This window comes from Octodon degus, unplaced genomic scaffold, assembly GCF_000260255.1.
Source record: "Octodon degus isolate 3935 unplaced genomic scaffold, OctDeg1.0 scaffold00147, whole genome shotgun sequence".
Classification (NCBI taxonomy): domain Eukaryota; kingdom Metazoa; phylum Chordata; class Mammalia; order Rodentia; family Octodontidae; genus Octodon; species Octodon degus.
Window position 1 is genome coordinate 5,475,349 of NW_004524723.1, and position 16,931 is coordinate 5,492,279.

A 16,931-nucleotide genomic window follows, 5' to 3' on the forward strand; every position below is an offset into this window, starting at 1 on the left:
AGATGAGTTGACTACTTGCCCTCTTTTCTGTCTTTGTACCCAAGGTGTCAACCTCGGAGGAGGGAGAGTGCTATTGCGTGAGCATGTGCAGGGAAAGAAAGCTGTAGAAAGGGCCCTTCCGGGACACCTGTCACCATGAAGCAGGTCCACTGTGTACTGGTTACCAACTTGTCTTGAATCCACTGAGACAGAAGTCACGTGCACACAAGTTACATGGAGCAGTTTGTGACCTGCAGATGGTTAGCAAGAGACAACAGAAGCCTAGATCGATTGTGAGCTAGTGCCTCAGGGCCCGCGAAAGCTACGCAGGGCAGCTGGAGTCTGGCCTACATGCCCCCCTGGCAGCCGGCACTGCGTCCTGCACAGCAGCCGCCTGGCTCTGGCCTGCCCAGCTAGCCTTCCCAGCTCAGAGCGGCCCCCTGCTACTTGCCTAAGCCAGTTTTCCCCCCAGCCGTACTGTCCTCCTTCCTGAAATTTCCAGTGAATTTGAGCACTCTAACTATCTCGTTACCGTCTTGTGTACTTTTCATCCCAGTGACGGCTGCCTGCTCATCCTTAAGCGTGCTTGTATTTACTCGTAGACGAAAAATGGTTTTGACCAAGTGACACTTTCAAGTAATTTTCCTGAAAAGAAGGAAAATGACATATTTGATATTTCTTTAGCTCAAAGACAGCTATCGTATTTACCGACTGGATCATTATTCCTCAATGCAACACCTCTCGCTACTGAGCCTTGCCCTGATGTAGCCAGCGTCCTGCAGAATAGCAAATCCGAGCAAGCTTCTCTTCCTTCTAATTCCACACCTTTGGTGTCCGTGCTTAATTCAGGTGCCAGTGGCTAGGAAGCCACTCCTAAGCCAGTAAGATTTCTGGCCAGACCGTTTATAAGTAAACAGCAGCATAAAGGTTTCAGAACCCCGCATACTACTCAGGGCCAGTTCCACTCCTGGCCGGTGTCCTCAGTGGGCAGGGAGCGCGAGCGCCTGTCCTCTGGCGCCCCCTAGCGTTCGAGCGCGCCTTCTGCGCAGGCTTCACCCCAGAATCAGCGCTGGCTTCCTGGCTTGCAGGATTTCAAAGACATCCTCCACCAAGGAGCCAGAAGGAAAAAAAAAAAAAAAAAAACAACAACAACTGTGGGGAGGTGTTCTGCAGATTATGTCAGGTGTCCTGAGGCAGCGACATTCTCTGAAGCCCGTGTTCTCTCCTGAAGGACCAAAGGCTTGTTGTGCAGCCACCAGACTTGCTGGCTGACAGTTCCTGCCTAATTGACATCAAGGAAGAAGTCGAGCTCTGATCATATTTCCTCAGCCTGAAAATGCGTGTCATTCTCACCTAACAGGACTGTGTGTGTGTAGTGTGTAATGGCACAGTCTAGGTCCTCAGTAAGTCATGTCTAAACCTGAAATTTACCTGAGTACGAATAAAATAGCTTTATTGAATTAGCAGATTAGCTATATGACTGCTTTTAATTCCTTTGGTTTATTTATGCACAAGGTTTTAAAAGTTTGTGGAATTCTGTGATTTTTTGGAAATTACTCGCTTTATTTTTTTAAAATGATGGTTAATAGATACATTGTCCATGTTGGATTACAACAACGGTTTTTCTCTTTCCTCTTCTAACTTTTCAGAAATAAGCTATTTAATAACCTTAGAGTCCATTAATCATAGCACTAGTAGGTGTCCATGGAAGGGGTAGCATTCATTGCCCCATTGTTCTCACTTGGCAGTGACAAAAGCAGGTTTGAGTTTAACATTAGAAAGGACCTTCTGGCTGCCACACAGCTCCAGGGGACACAAGCCACAGGGACGGTGAGCTGATCTCCAGGTCCAGCCTGCGCAGGGAGCGAGTGCATTGCAGTCCAGGAGCCCTGGTTGCAGCTGTCCAGCTCTAGCACATAGTCTGCTTTGTGAAGAAAGGAGTTCCCGTCATGCAGTGCGTTCAGCTGGAGGCAAATAAGTCAAGGATGTTGAGAGGATTCCTACTCAACAGCAGTCTGACCAGGCTGTTGCATTCTTAACTAACTTATCAGACACTTATGGAATATCCCCGTCACAAGCACAGACCTCAACACGAGGACAAAAGCATAAGTCAGACCCATCCTTGTTCAGGAAGATGGCAGCCATGGTGTTCATGCTCCCTGCAGCACGAGGCCATCCTGTGATGATTCCAGCCGTCACTTGTGTCAGCAGTAGCTACAACTGCGTGACGTGTCCCTCCTGCCTGTAGGGCTATTGCTTTTCCTTTGTACTGGGAAATGAATTCAGGACTTTGCCCTTGCCTGGCAGGTGCTGTGCTGCTGAGCTACATCCCCAGCACAGGACTGTGGTTCTGTCCTTCCTGAAGATATACACCTGCTCTTGTCCCACAGATTTGATGTCCGTGCATGCATGTGTGGAAACACAGTTGTAACTTCTCTCATTTAAATTCTCAAAATTTTTTTGTCCTCAGAATAGGTTCATCTCCATCGTGAAAGAGAAGCAAGGAGGAGCCTGATTTTGGTGACAAAAAAGGCTCTTTGGGGCTGAGGGTGTAGCTCAGTGGTGGAGTGCTTGGTTACAGACACCAGGCCTTGGTTTTGATTCCCAACAAGGCAAGGAAGGATGAGGGAGAAAAAGAATAAAAAGGAGCTGATCTTAGAAAAAATTTTCAGTAGTTGGGGGGAGGTGTGAAACTTGTTTTACAACAGGCTATATAAGATGTCTCTCAGGAAGGAAACCAAAATGTTAACGTCTAAAAGTAATGAGGTATTCTGGGTATGCTTGGTAGTCATAAAATACCACAAATATACTTGGGTTGTTCGTATTGTCTGTGACTGTGTCATACAGATCAGTAGGATTTTGAGGGTTCTTTGAAGGAGGCACAATTAGTGTGCTATTTCCAGTTGTGTATATTCCAGTGAGTACTCGCACATAATACATATGCTTTTTCCCTTGTGCATCTGGTCTGGAGTATGTGTCTTGTGCAGAATAATTGGCATTGACAGCAAAATAGGTTCCCTTTCCATATGCCACAGCTGTGAAGAGAAAAACAAAACACTTTTAAGAATTTCAATTTAGTGTCTAACACATTGACCCAAGGGAGCCTGTAAAAAAGGGGTAAGATTTAAACATTCTGTGAGTGTTTCATTTTTATAAGTCAAATTTCCCACCTCACAGCCCATTCAGGCTCCTTTTGGATGAAATACAGTGAGTCCTACCCTGAAACTTGGGCTGCGACCTGGCCACCCACTGCGGGAACCCGGTAAATCCACAGTGTCTGCTCCCCCGCGGTCCTCAGGGCTGGCCCGTCCTTGGGCAGCCCGACCCCTGTTTACTTACCATTCTTTCCAGCATAACTCCGGTTAAACCCATTCCTGTTCACGTGGGGCAGTGAGTCAGCATCTGTCCCATGGAAGAGCAGCTTCTCGTTGATGTGCTGGCCGTTCTTGGCATCCATGGTTTTTTTCTTTGCCTGGTAGCTATTCCAGAGATCTGAATTCTGGATCCTTTCAATCTATGAATTATTAAAGAGGAGCATTCTTCCAGTGCCAAGAGTACTGGCCAAGATGCAGCCAACAAACATGATCACTGTATTTCATAAATAAACATTAATTCAACAGCACATCTACTGCCACATGGCAGCTTTCAGCATCCAGGAATCTTTTAGATCCAGTGTTTTTATCATAAAAAATAAGCACTGGGACCAGTGTTGATTTAACTTTTGACATCTATTATCAGTGCAATAGCAAACAACGTCTGCAATGTTGAGTACTCATATGGACGAGGCTGGCCCAGCCTCCCCAATGGCTGCTTCTTATGTCCACTCCAGTTTCTCCTGCCACTCCCTACCCGGCTCTGGCTCTGCCACCACCCCTGATGATCCCAGTGGACCTGGGATACTAGCTGAACTAGACATTGACCACAGGACCTTCATTCCATGCTACAACCCTGGGCTTTTTAAAATTGTGTGACAAGGTCTTGCTAAGTCACTAAATTGCCTGGGCTGGACTTGATCCTGTGATCCTCTTGCCTCAGCCTTCCAGGATGCTAAGATCATAGGCATTTGCCACACCAGTGACTAGCCTGACAATGAGAGAGGCACTCAAGCATCTAGGCAAGAAAGAAACCACAGAAAATTTGCCTGTACTGCACACAGGAGTGTGGCACTCACCCTGACAGGTGGGGGTCTGGCTGTAGAACAAAGTGACGCCTTTGAGCGGTGGCTGCAGGGGCTGTGGAATTGCTGGCTGATTCCCAGGTCACAGGTCAGCATTTAAACCCCCCTACTCGCTAAGTAGGGCGAAGCCAGCAAGCTGCCCTGGAAGGGGTAAGCAGTGGGGCAAAGTGGCCCGCAGCCTTCAGGGAAAGCACAGCTCAAGGTTCAGTGCTGTCAGAATCCTGTTCCCTTCTGCAGAACCCTCAGGCCCAATACTGTTACCAGGCTTCACCTAGTTTTCCCAGTTGTTATCACTTCATTTTAACTCCTGTTTTTAATTACAAACCCTTTTATTTACCATTTGCCTTTAGTTTGGAGACTCAGACTTACTGGGTAATTCGTCAATCCAATTTGACTTAAAATATCTTTTATTTTATTCAATAAAACAAAATTTCATAATTGAGTAATAAGAGAATGCCATTATTAAACATGTTTTCCTCTTTTTACCTACAGCCAAGTTTCCAATCTTTAAACTATACTTAATTTATTTCCATGTACCTTAAGTCTTGTTAACACAATTTTTAAAAGCCTTAACTTTTTTCTTAAGAGTTTTGAGGGGCTAGGGAGATGGCTTAGTAGAATAAATGCTTCCCTGGCAAGCGAATGGGCCTGAGTTCAATCCCCGGTTCCACCAAAAAAAAAAAAAAAAGAGTTTTGAAATAATTCATTTCTTAGTCTTTTCATTTTTAAATTTACAAAGTTTCTTTCTTGGACTTTAAAATGTAATAGCCACACAAAGAACATACTTATTTCCAGGCTTGGGGTACAGCTGAGAGACGGAGGCCTGGCTCCCACCCCACACATGGATGCACACGTACATGCACACGTTACTTCAGTTTGGTTTTCTTTCTTTGGTTGGTGCTGGGGATCAAACCTAGGGCCTCAAGCAGGCGGGCAAGTGCTCTATCTCTGCAATAAGCCCACAAGTCTCAAATGATTTTGAACACTTATCCAAATCAATATTTCCGGTGGGATAAAAATCTAAGGTCAAAAAATATTGCAAACCAATTCAATCTTAAACTTTATTAGGTTTATTATTAGAAACAGGCTTCTGGCTCTGGTAGGTTATTTATATCAGACTAACCCTCTCACCAACAACTACTAGAAGAGCTAAGGGAGAAAAGTCTGTTTGAAGACAAGGATTTGATAAGTCAAGATTCCAGAGGGAAAGGAAATACAGGGAAAATAACAAAGTCAGAGACGGTGGAGTAACTTCTTCAGAGTGCCTAAAGAAAACAGCTGCCCGTCTAGAATTCTATTCTCAACAAAAATTATCCTTCAAAATGAAGGTAAAATAGAGACACTTTCAGAAAAACAAAAATGGAGAATTCATGACCACACAGTCTGCAGGAGAAGAGCTAAATCCAGAGGCAGAAGGCGTTGCAGGACGGTGGGAGGAAAGGGTAAATATTTTGGTAGCTGTTCAAAGTAGCACAAAATTCAAGAGGGGGACAAATGTGACTTAAAGCATTCAGAGATCACTGCATTGCGCAGGAGATGAACGACGTCCCGATTTAAGTACAAGCTTGATAAGTCAAGGGCACACATAACTTCTAGAGTAAAATAAAGAATTAGACTAGAATACATAACCAAAGAGCTCACGAGGAAGAAAGCAGAATCATAGAAATGCTTGATCCACACAAGGGCAGAAAGTGAAAAAAGAACAACAGACAAACAGGTGTGATAAACAGAAAAACAAAGATTAATGTGGAATATTTTAATCCAAATATACCAGTAAACATAGCAAATACAGTAAACAGATTAAGTACTCTAGTTAAGAGTTTAAAAAGAAAAACTCAAGTATATGTTGTTACTAAGAAACACATCTTACATGAAATGTTAAAAGAAACCAAAGAGAAAAATATGGCATGCTAACAGTAATAATCAAAGTGAGCTAGTATAGCTATTTTAAAATTAGGACTAATAAATTTGGCATCATAATTTTAAAACTATTTTCGTATATTGTAGGATAAAACAGGCAAATTACTGTTTGTAGGAACCAAACTGTCTGTTGTACAGGAAAATAACAAAACAAAATATATGATATTAAGAAAAACTCTATAATACTGCAGTTTCACGGGAAGCCTGAGTGTGAGCGCGTCTTTCTCAGCTGTAGTCCGAAAGCAGCGCGCACGCTCGCCCACAGCGCTCCGCGGCGCTGTCAGTCCCCTGGGCCAGGAGTCCAGGCCTCGGCAGAAATGTCTGACTCCAGCCGAGGGCAGCTCAAGCCCAGGCTGAGCACGACAGACCTTGCGCCAGAAAGCAAAGAAGTGCTCCAGGATTAATGGAGTCATCAAAAGACGGGAGCCAACCTGCCACCCGCCATTTGTAGGATGCTTTGTGCATCTAATAACATAATGATTGCCCCTTCATCCTACATGTTCTTGGAGCGTTTCTCCATATTTTAATCCCTAAAGGGGTTGCTTCCTAATTTAGCTCTTTCTTTGTGCTTTGTCCATCTCTTCTGTGGCAAGGCTTTAGATCTGTTCCTAAAGCAGTTAATTCTGTGAAACACATATTGACCAACTCCAGAAGAGCCTGTATTTCTCAGTAGGGAATGCCATATTTAATTCACCAGCATTAATCTTTTAATAACTGGCAGAGCACTTTATTCTTCTGGTAGGCTCCCTGAGTGTTTAGTTTTCTGATTAGAAATATCCTGTTAGTAGCAAATAAAAATCATCATCATCATCACCGTCATCGTCATCATCACTGTAACTGAATATACCGAATTTTCTAAAAAGCAGGCAGGAAGAAACCTTACTCCTTGAAAAACTGCCAGGTAACAAAAACGCAGAAGGAATGACAGCATTAGAAAACCTCCTTGAGGGCCGGCCAGATAGCTCAGCGGACTAAAGCGCCTGCTGAGGCAGAGCGCAGCGCCCGGGATTCGATGCGCAGCTGCCACGCCGGCCCGCCCCCGGGGCGCTCTGAGCCGGCCACTGAGACTGTGCGTGGTGGCACACACCTGTAATCCCAGCGCTTGGGAGGCTGAACACGGGCGGATCACTGCGAGTCTGATCTGTGTAGTGAGAGCCTGTAGATGTCTACTAAACACATAAAAATAAAATAAAATAAAATAAAAAAGAAAACCTTGTCACCTCCATTGTAACGATGGATCTGGGCAAGGATCAGCAAAAGAAGTTTAAAATACGTGGGCAAAAGGTCGTTGGGAACACCACCATCACAAACCGTGGGATGACCTTACCAGCGTGGCTCCTGACAGGATCACCAATGAGGCATTGCAAACAAACAAAAAATTTATCTGAACTCACTGAAGCTTTTAAAACTAACTCCCAGTTTATTAGAAATAAAGATCAAGAAATAAATAAAATGACACTATAATGAGTCAGACAAGACTAGACTTTCATTTTTAAAACTAGCCTGAATTCTTCTCAAAAATATCAAGGCACAAAAGATCCAGAATGTGGGACATTCTACAACAGAAATGACTTAAGCGCTTTAAAATTCAGTCTCATGAAAAATAATTCAATATTAGAAGAAAATAAAAATACATACTAACTATGATATAATGTGTTAACCCAGACTGGGGTAGGCATAAGATTTTCTGAGCCATTGCAAAATTTTTATTTATATTCAATAATATTTGATATTATTGCATGAGTTTTTCTACAGTATAATGGCATTTCTGTAATGTAGGGGAAAGTCCTTATCCTTAGAAAGCACATGCTAAAAGAGGAGTGTTGTGATAACTGCAACTTTCAAAGCTTCAGTAAAAATAGAGAAAAGAAAATATACAAAATTGTGGAATCTGAGTGGAATGGTTATAGACATTAAAAATCTTAATTATAAAATGTAACAGTGCTGGAGAGTGACAGATCAGTCATTTTCATGTTGGAATTTTCACGCTACTGGGGCCCTCCCGAGTTGCCCACAGCTTTACCTACCTCTTTTTATCCGGTTCATATACTGGGATCTCACCCAGGATTTTGTTTGAAAACAGGGTTCTACTGCAATGCCACACTGAAATAGTTTCTCTGGCAGGGTCTGGTGATACGTGGAAGGCCTGGGACCCACCACGGACAGAGCTGATCCACTTGGACATTCATTCCTGCTCAGTGTGTACTGCTAGCACAGTGAGCCAGCCAGCTACTCCCAGTAGTCCATAATTGGCATTTGGAATAAGACATTTTGTTACAACAGTTGGGCCAGCTGCATGAGGCTGTCAGAGCTGCAACCCTCATCTTGGTGCCTTGTAGAACTGTTCTCAATCAGGCATCAGTATTGTTTAACTGGTTTACATTAAGGAATGTTTTTAAAAGTTACATAAATTTCACATTGAATGTATTGTAAAGATGGCATTAAAGATTATTCTCTGGTACTTGGTCCACACAAGAAATGTCTCAGGAGTCAATCTCAAGACTGTAAAGAGCTGAGTCTCCCTATCAAATGCTTTGCTTTTTCCCGTTATGGACATCATGAGTTGTGTGCTAGGTGTTTCCTTCTTTGCTTTGTGTACTAGGAAGCTCAGGGACTAATGCACATCTGTGTAGGACTTTATGCTATATATATATTCTTTGTGGACTAGCAAAACTTCTATATTATCTTATTTTTCCTACTTTTTCTCTCTTTCTTTCTTTTTCTTTTTCTTTTTCTTTTCTTTTCTTTTTTTTTTTTTTTTGAGACAAGGTCTCACTATGTAATTCAGGCTGGCCCTGAACTCAGCAATTCTCCTGCCTCAGCCTTCTGAGGGTACACCACCTCTCCTGGCTTGTTTTCTCTCTTTCCTTCTTTCCTTTCTTTCTTGCTTCCTTCCTTCCTTCCTTCCTTCCTTCCTTCCTTCCTTCCTTCCTTTTTTCTTTCTTTTTCTTTCTGTATTGGTACCAGAAATCAAACTCATCATCTTTGCTTGTCTGACAGGCACTGTGCCGCTGAGCCACATCCCGGCTCTGCTTCATTTAATGTGATATATACCCTAGTAGGACACTAACTCTTTTTAAATTATGTGTTTAACTACTTGAATAAACAGACTTGTTGCAGTAGGAATAGAGAATAAGAGAAAATTTGCAAAGGACATAAGCTTTACTGACGTCTTAATGCTATGGATGAAGGAAAGGTATTTATAGATCTCTGACTTTATTCAGAGTGGTGGAACCAAGACAGAACTGGGGAAATAAGGGAAAATGAAGTTGAACATTTTTAAGGCCACTGGGAGTATGTCCTAGGAACCTGAATTGGGAACTCCCAACATTGAAATCATAACTGATGCTGTGAAAGTAAAGATGTTCCCTAAAGAAGTACAGAGACAGAAGAGGAGCGTGTAAGCCCTGTGGGTAAAGCCAGAGAGGGGGCTTTGGGAAAAAAAATAAAACAAAACAGCTGCCAGTGATAATGCAAGGAAAATCAGACAAAAGGAAAAAGAATGAAAGTATGTTGGCACAGAAGTCGGGGAAGAACATGATTCTAAAGGGCAATATTAATAATAATTAAAATGCATGATATGAAAATAATTGAGATTAACGAGGAAAGAGCCACTAAATTTACCCGGGTAATAGGCACCGTTGGCCTGCAAATAGGGAGCGGAAGATGGAATCCTGCTTAGAAGCCTCGTGCGTCTCTTTGTTGTGCTCACTAGCTATCAAATCCAACATTCAACTCATGGCCTTGACGATTATCTTGCTTCACAAAGAAGATCCGGCAGGTCTTTATCATTCTAACATCACGTTGCCATTGAAGATCATCTTGTATAACTGATACAAAAATCTGAATGTCTCAGTGATTATGATGATGTTACAGAATCTATAATCTAATTACTATAACCATTCTAATTCTGCCTAGAAAAGAAAATGTGACAGAAAGCATCTAAAGAAATTATTTCTACCATTAAGAAACTCCACATCCGCAGAAGGCTTACCTTCTCAATGACAAAATTCGGGCAAGTCTTAGTAAACGTTTCTGCCACAGTCTTGAATTCCTTATCACCAGGCTGCAGCATGACCACACAGAGATTCTGCTGTTTCATGTCACTCCAGTACCCGGGGAAGTCAACTGCAAGGCAGACAGGAGAGGACACCCCCATACATTCCCAGTTTGCTTTGAGAAACTGAATCTCATCTATGTTCTTGTGTTACAATCTCCAAATTCTCTATGCTCCAGAAGTTCTTTATCTTTCTAGGATAATATCTTCCAAAGAGTAGACTGCAGCCCACCCACATCAGAACCACCTTAAATGTTAGTTTTAAAAAGCAGGGGCTAATGCTGGCCAGATAGCTCGGTGGATTAAAGCACCTGCTTAGGCAGCAGTAGTGACCAGAGTTTGATTCCTGGGTGCCATGCCAGCCCCACCCCCAGGGTGTGCTGAGATGCAGTTGAGACTGAGTGTGGTGGCCCTCCTGTAATCCCAGTGCTTGGAAGGCTGAAAACAGGAGAATCACTGCGAGTCTAATCTGTGTAGTGAGACCCTGTTGACTCTGTACTACATACATTAAAAAAAAAAAAAAAAAATCAGAGGTTACGGGTGTAGCTTGCTGGTGGAGTGCTCACCTAAGCATGCACAAGGTCCTGGATTTGATGCCCAGAACCAAAAGAAATATCACATATACACTGAATCAGTCTTTGAGGAGTGGAGCCTATGTGTCTTCATCTTAAATCTTGATCCTGCTAAGATAGATTTACCTCAGAGTTCACAGGGTCTCACTACATAGATTGGACTCGTAGTGATTCTCTTTTTTTCAGCCTCCTCAGCACTAGGATTACAGGCATGTGCCACCATGCCCAGCCTCAGTCGCCGTCTCAGTGCACCCCAGGAGCAAGGCCTACACGGCATGGTGGGGACTGAACCCTGTTCACTGCTCCTGCTGAGCTACCTGACTGGCCCCCTCATCTAGATTTTCTGTTCAGCCCTCACTCTCATAATGTAACAAAACATTATTTCTATTCCATGTTCTCAATAATAGCTACTGTTCTGCTTATGCATGATGTTTGCCAGACTGCCACACTATGAGGTACTCCCATTTATGTTCTAGCTCTTCTTCACAACCTCTTTAAGACATAGGTGGTGAGGGGTTTTTATGTAACACGTTGAGGTGGCAGCTTTATCTCCTACCTTGTTAAGAAGAATACTATAGGCAAGATGTTGGTTTCCCCAGTTTATTCAAAATCTGAGTTTGTTCATGCTAATTTCCCAAGAGATTAATATAATGTGTTAGGAACCAAGTCAATAGTTTCCAGGAGAGGACTTACGTGGTTTTCAGGTAAGAAAGGCAGTCTACACAAGACAGGCTTTCCCCTCTTGGGGAGCAGATGCAGTCGGGGAATCTCAAACTGCTCCCTAATGTTATGCCAAGCAGCCTGCTCACAGCAGAGTGACTTCTGGCAGGAAAATTCAGATCCTCCAAGGGTCATCACACGCGCGCGCGCGCGCACACACACACACACACACACACACACACACACAGGGCACTGGTCACAGCCTGTCCCCCTCTGTTTTGTCCTTTTGCCCTTTTGTTCAAAAAAAGAAAAGAAAGAAAACAAACAAAACAAAGAAACAAACAAACAAAAAAACAAATCTTAGACTACTTTTCTTTCGAGGCTATGGCTTTCCCTCCTCTAACTGAAGCAGCCATTGCTTCCTGAGCAGAACTGGCCCCACGAAGCCTACAAAATGTAGAGATCGGAGGAACGCCAGGTTTGCTGCTGCCATCAGGCCCCTTGGGCTGCTTGCTGAGCACATCTAAGCTGTGTTTTCCTGGCCATAATGTAGGTTCTTGGAATTCAGTGACCCAAGTTTTCTAGTGTATTTCACTAAGCTCTCTTGAGTTTTATCCACCTCAAAATTTGATGTACATGCAATGATGGTTACATCCAAAGTAGGTGAGAAATAATGGATGACAAGTGTGCAGACTTCACTCACCTTCCGATTTTTTGATGCGCTGAAGAATTACATTGGCTCCTCCCGCGCCCGTGGCTGTGCAGGCTTTCACATTTACTGTGTAGCTTTGACTATTGATGTTAATAACGGTGAGGGTTTTCTTTGCTTTCCTGGCATCTTCCAATTGCAGATTGGTCATTTTGTCAAAACGACGAAAAGTGTTTCCATCACCATATTGCCATTCTATAAATTCACTAATACAGTCCGCCCTGTTTTCTTCTTCTTTGGCCCATCTCACCTTCTTGATCATTTCTTCAATTTTATCTCTAGCCTCCATCACATCTCTGCTAATTCCCAAAACCTCCATGGAAGGTTTCTTCCGGTCCAGAGAAATGGTGATATTTAACGTCTTCTGCAGCTCATTCAGTTTGTTATATTCCTTTTCATCAAAATCTCTCAGACACTCATCTGTATTGTTGTAAGAACACTGCTCCTTTTTAATCAGGTTCTTTAGCCAGGTGATAGCTTGGTCCACAGAAGTCTGGTTTTCACCACACACCTGGAAGACTGCCAGTTCTACTTTCTTTTCCAAAACCAAGGGCTTCTTTTGTATGCGAGGTTTTGAAAGACCAAAAAAGGCTAAAGAGAAAAAGAAAGACAAAAAAATAAATTAAATAAATAAATAAAAAGGAAGCTAAAGAGAAAAAGGAAGATTAGCTATTTCCCATGTAAACCCAGTATTAGGAATATGCATTTCATAAAAATAAAGAACTCACAGCTCAGTTTAGACATCACCGATGGTTGCTCAGAAGCCTGAGACCCTTCTCTTTTTTTCATGCTGTCATAAAATACATCCAGTATTTGGGGTTGAAAGATAACAACTTTAACTTTTTTCACATACTGGACTGATCCTTTCTGGATAAAGTCTTCAATGGCATCAAGTATACCTTCAGCAACCTTATATTGGTCTTGTCTAGCATTTCCTGGGAAATTAAATAATAAAAATGACTAAGAAAAAAAATTCAACTGGAAAACCCAAAAGGCAAATTAGGAATTCCAGTTCTTACAAAATAAATGCCAGGGTCCCAACTCTTTCATCCATGTAAATGTTTCTACAGTATAAGTAAACACAGTCTTTTGAAGTCCTAGATACAGTGAGGAGTCTTTGTTCTGTGCTGTCAGTAAGTCAACCACCCAGCAAGGAACAAGGGACCCTGAGCCCTGACTTCTGGTCTCTGACATTCTCATTTGCCTGTCCGGCTGATTCCAAAGCACTGTGCTCCTTTAGTTACAAGGTGCAGGTAACTTGTTTTCTTAGTTAACCAGTGTCCTCAGAAGAGCCACAAGTGGCAAACAACACTAATATGTGTGACACAGCTCCCAGCAGAGAAAAACATGTCTTTGTTCTTACCTCATCACATGATTTTATATATCTATATTCTCCCAAGTATCTCTGGGGAACAGATTTAAACTAAAATAACTTTGTAAAACATGCAGTGGGAGGGCTGGGGTATGTAGCTCAGTGGCACAAGTGCCTGCCTGGCAAGCACAAGGTGTTGAGTTCAATTCCTGGTTCAAAAAAAAAAAAGGCAGTACAGTAAGATATCTGCTATAATCTCTAATCCTTTGGATATAAGTTATCCAGAGTCTCCAGGAAGTCGTTTTACTCCCCAAATCCTTGAAATTTGAGCTGACTGGCAGGGCTCTAGGTTGCCGCTGAGCAGATACCCTCAGCTCACACATCGTGTTTCTCAAGCCTGCTTCAGCAAGTTCATGCAAAGTACCTTTTCAGGCAAGGAGGTGATCCCACGTGAATGGCACAGTCACTTGGTAGGTGACATAAAAGTTTCCCAGCCAAGCTCCTGTGTTAGATTAGAGCCCGTTCAGATTACCCTGTCAGTGGTCCCCACTACTATTCCAGAAAATGAGAGCAGACCTCCTCGATTTGGTTATATACACAACTGTGGGGATTAACACACCACATACAGAATTAACCAAGAGAGTTTCTTCAGGCATTTTTTTTTTTTTAAATCCAAGAACAGAGAAAGAGGGAAATTATCATTTACAAAGCTGTAGTTCCCCCCCCCCCCTGATATTTGGAAGAGTTTAAATGGAAATACTCAGATCATTCAGACTCTCAGTAAACATCTGCTGTGCCCCCTCATCATAAGCCGCTCAGCTAGGACACAGTGATAGGCAGGAGGGACAGGGGTTTGGCAGGTGAAGTATGGGAAACTGAGGGAAGGGCTTTGCTGGAGAGACCTTTGGGTCTCAGAAGCACAAGACAGACAGTCACGGACAAAGGAGCAGGTTGGTCTTTGAGAAAGATGGATCTCAGCCTCTGTCTACAGTCAAAGATAAATCTGGAGGGCCACAATGGAGGAAGCACTGAAGTAGAGGAACATAGGTCTAGTTAAGAAGCCAGCACAAAAGATTAGACAGAAGACAAGAGCTGAACAGAGAGGAGACTGGAATGTAAGGTGTGATACAGGCCCTGAGGAGACATCTAGGAGAAAAGGTCAGGAGCACCCGGTGGCCTAGCCCTCGACCCTGCCTTCCCCCCTTTTCCCACCCACAATCCTTCACAACAGCCCGGCTCTCACTGTTGCCATGACTTGTTCACACACCTGACTTGATGGTCCTCATGGCCTGGACCTTTTCCTTACCCTTCTTTCTATTTCCTGTTCCTGAGTGAAAAAATACTGAATCTAATATTGAGGCTAATTAGTTAATTAGTTAATGAATGTAGAGGTAAGAAAGATGGTGCCAGAAAAGTGATGCCTTTCATATGACTGAGGACAGAAGAAGAAGGGCTGGCTTTGTGGGGGAGAGCAGAGAGCAGGAGTTTGGAGTTCGCACTGAGCGTAAGCCATTGCAGCTGTTGTTGGCCACCCATTTCCTCCCACCTGGTGCAGGTGTCTGGAAGGGACAAGGCACTTCCTTTACTCCCATAGACTGTCTTGGCCATAGTTCTCATTCGACCTATAAACACCACTCGGGGGTGAGCACCTCCGCCCGTAGCTTTAAAGGCCAGCCTTGGGAGCAATAAAGACAGCTGAGAGGACCAGCAAGGAAAGGCTGCTAGCCCTGCCTTACTTGTGCAGCTCAGCACTGCAGCTAGGCCTGTGGGGGAGACACCACATAGACAGCAACCCAGAAATGCTCAAAGACTCATATGAAAATGAAAAGAGAGCTGGCAAGGTGGCAGAGCACTTCCCTAAAACAAGAGTCGCTTCCTTCCTGTGTCTTCACCAGGGACTACCTTGGAAAGATCTGTGCCACCCTAAGAGTAATTTAAGACTAGATCTCACAGGGGCAACAGCAACAACAACAAAAGGCAGATGGAGACAAAGACGGGGTGTCCATAGCAGATAGTTAGCCAGAAATGTAGACAAAGGTAATGTTGGCTGATCATTAGGGATGGATGACACCATGAGGGCAATAAAAAGCATGAAAAGATCATTATACTCTTGGAGATAGGGAAATAAAGTAGGCAAACCATTCCATCTGGGAACATTGTGAGGAATCATATGGAACTACAGGAAGCAAAATATGAGTCAGAGGATTGGAAGGCCCAGGAAGTGCCAAGGATGGCAGAGTGTATTGAGACTGAGCTTGTGGAGAGCCTGGAATGCCAACCAACCAACTCAAGCTGAGGTTCCTGAGCAAGGGAACCACGGCTCCTATTTAGAGTCTGCCCTTGCAGTGACCACTCAAGACCCACTGCATTCCCTGCCCGCTGAGCTTCCTGCAAGAGACCCAGCAGAAGCTCCTCTTCTCTCTGTGCACAGAGCCCTGACTCCTGGGGAGGTGGCTTCAAGGGCACCCGCTAAGGAACGATAAGCCCAAATGCTGCACTGAGAAAGGAAGAATCACACAATCATCACATAATCTGAGAAAAACAAACTCAAAAGCAGCATGCAGGCCAAAAGAGGAAGACAGAGAGTTGGGCTTCTGGATTGCTAGGTGTGAGTGACTGAGAGGCCTCTGCAATGCAGGGCATGTTGAGTTGAGGGCTGCACTGGCAGCTGGAAGGTGGTGCAGTGACAGTCTTCATGAGGCAGGACAGAGGTGCAGGTGAATGGATTAAATGGGGGAGTTTGTGCAGGGAAGAGAAGAGAGAGGAGCAGATGCAGGCGGGTGGGGAGGGGGGAATGCCTTCCTCACCTTTCCCTTTCCTAGACTGCCCTCTCTTGCTGTTCCTTCTCTGCCACATCCCAATTCACTTTCCTCCTCCCCCCCCCCTTTTTTCTTCTTCCTCTCCTTCTCTTTCTCCTTCTCTATCTCTTCCTTCTCCTTTGAGATGAAGCCTTGCTATGTGGCCCAGGCTAGCCCAGAACACATGAGCTCAAACTATCCCCCCACTTCAGCCTCCTCAGTAGCGGGGACCACAGGCACACACAACTACAATTTTTCTCTTTTTATTTAAACCACCCACAGGCATTGCCTCAGGGGTTGGAACAAGCTGTCCACTCCTAGGTAAACCACAGGGCCCTCACTCAGATCCAGTTATACCTACATTAGCATTCAGCACCAAATCTATGGGAAAGTGGATGCCTTGCCATTTGGTCTTGCCAGCCCAAGAGGCTACAAACCTGTCCCAATTGCTGGGAGGCAAATGGATGAGTATTTCAGTTTCTCAGTTTCTTGCAGAATACAGGTAACTGATCTCTTGATATCATTTCCACCAACAACATGAATAATGTTCTTACACATCAGTAATCCACCTTTAGTAATTATATACTCATGTTTGCCTTGTTGACCTAGGAAACAGAAAAAAACATACAATATTAGGTGTTTAATCTACTCTTTGTTTAGAAAGCGAAACACATGGGGCCTGCCCTGTAGCTCAGTTCTTTAAGTGGCTGCTCCAACAAAGCAGTCAGGCTCAGGTTGCTGTGGTTC

At 43.7% G+C, this 16,931-nt stretch overlaps 1 protein-coding gene across 1 annotated transcript in view; it reads right to left on the reverse strand.

The window, feature by feature from the left end:
- Positions 1-1,333: 1,333 nt before the first annotated feature.
- The window catches only part of Parp14 (poly(ADP-ribose) polymerase family member 14), a 51,013-nt gene continuing 35,415 nt past the window's right edge, over positions 1,334-16,931 (reverse strand). The window contains exons 12-17 of the mRNA XM_023702224.1: positions 16,622-16,789; positions 12,803-13,009; positions 12,069-12,665; positions 10,071-10,204; positions 3,319-3,493; positions 1,334-3,014 (exon numbers count right to left, since the gene is read on the reverse strand). Coding sequence (XP_023557992.1) covers positions 2,725-3,014; positions 3,319-3,493; positions 10,071-10,204; positions 12,069-12,665; positions 12,803-13,009; positions 16,622-16,789 — 1,571 coding nt within the window. The 3' untranslated portion in view covers positions 1,334-2,724. The remainder of the gene's footprint in view (positions 3,015-3,318; positions 3,494-10,070; positions 10,205-12,068; positions 12,666-12,802; positions 13,010-16,621; positions 16,790-16,931) is intronic.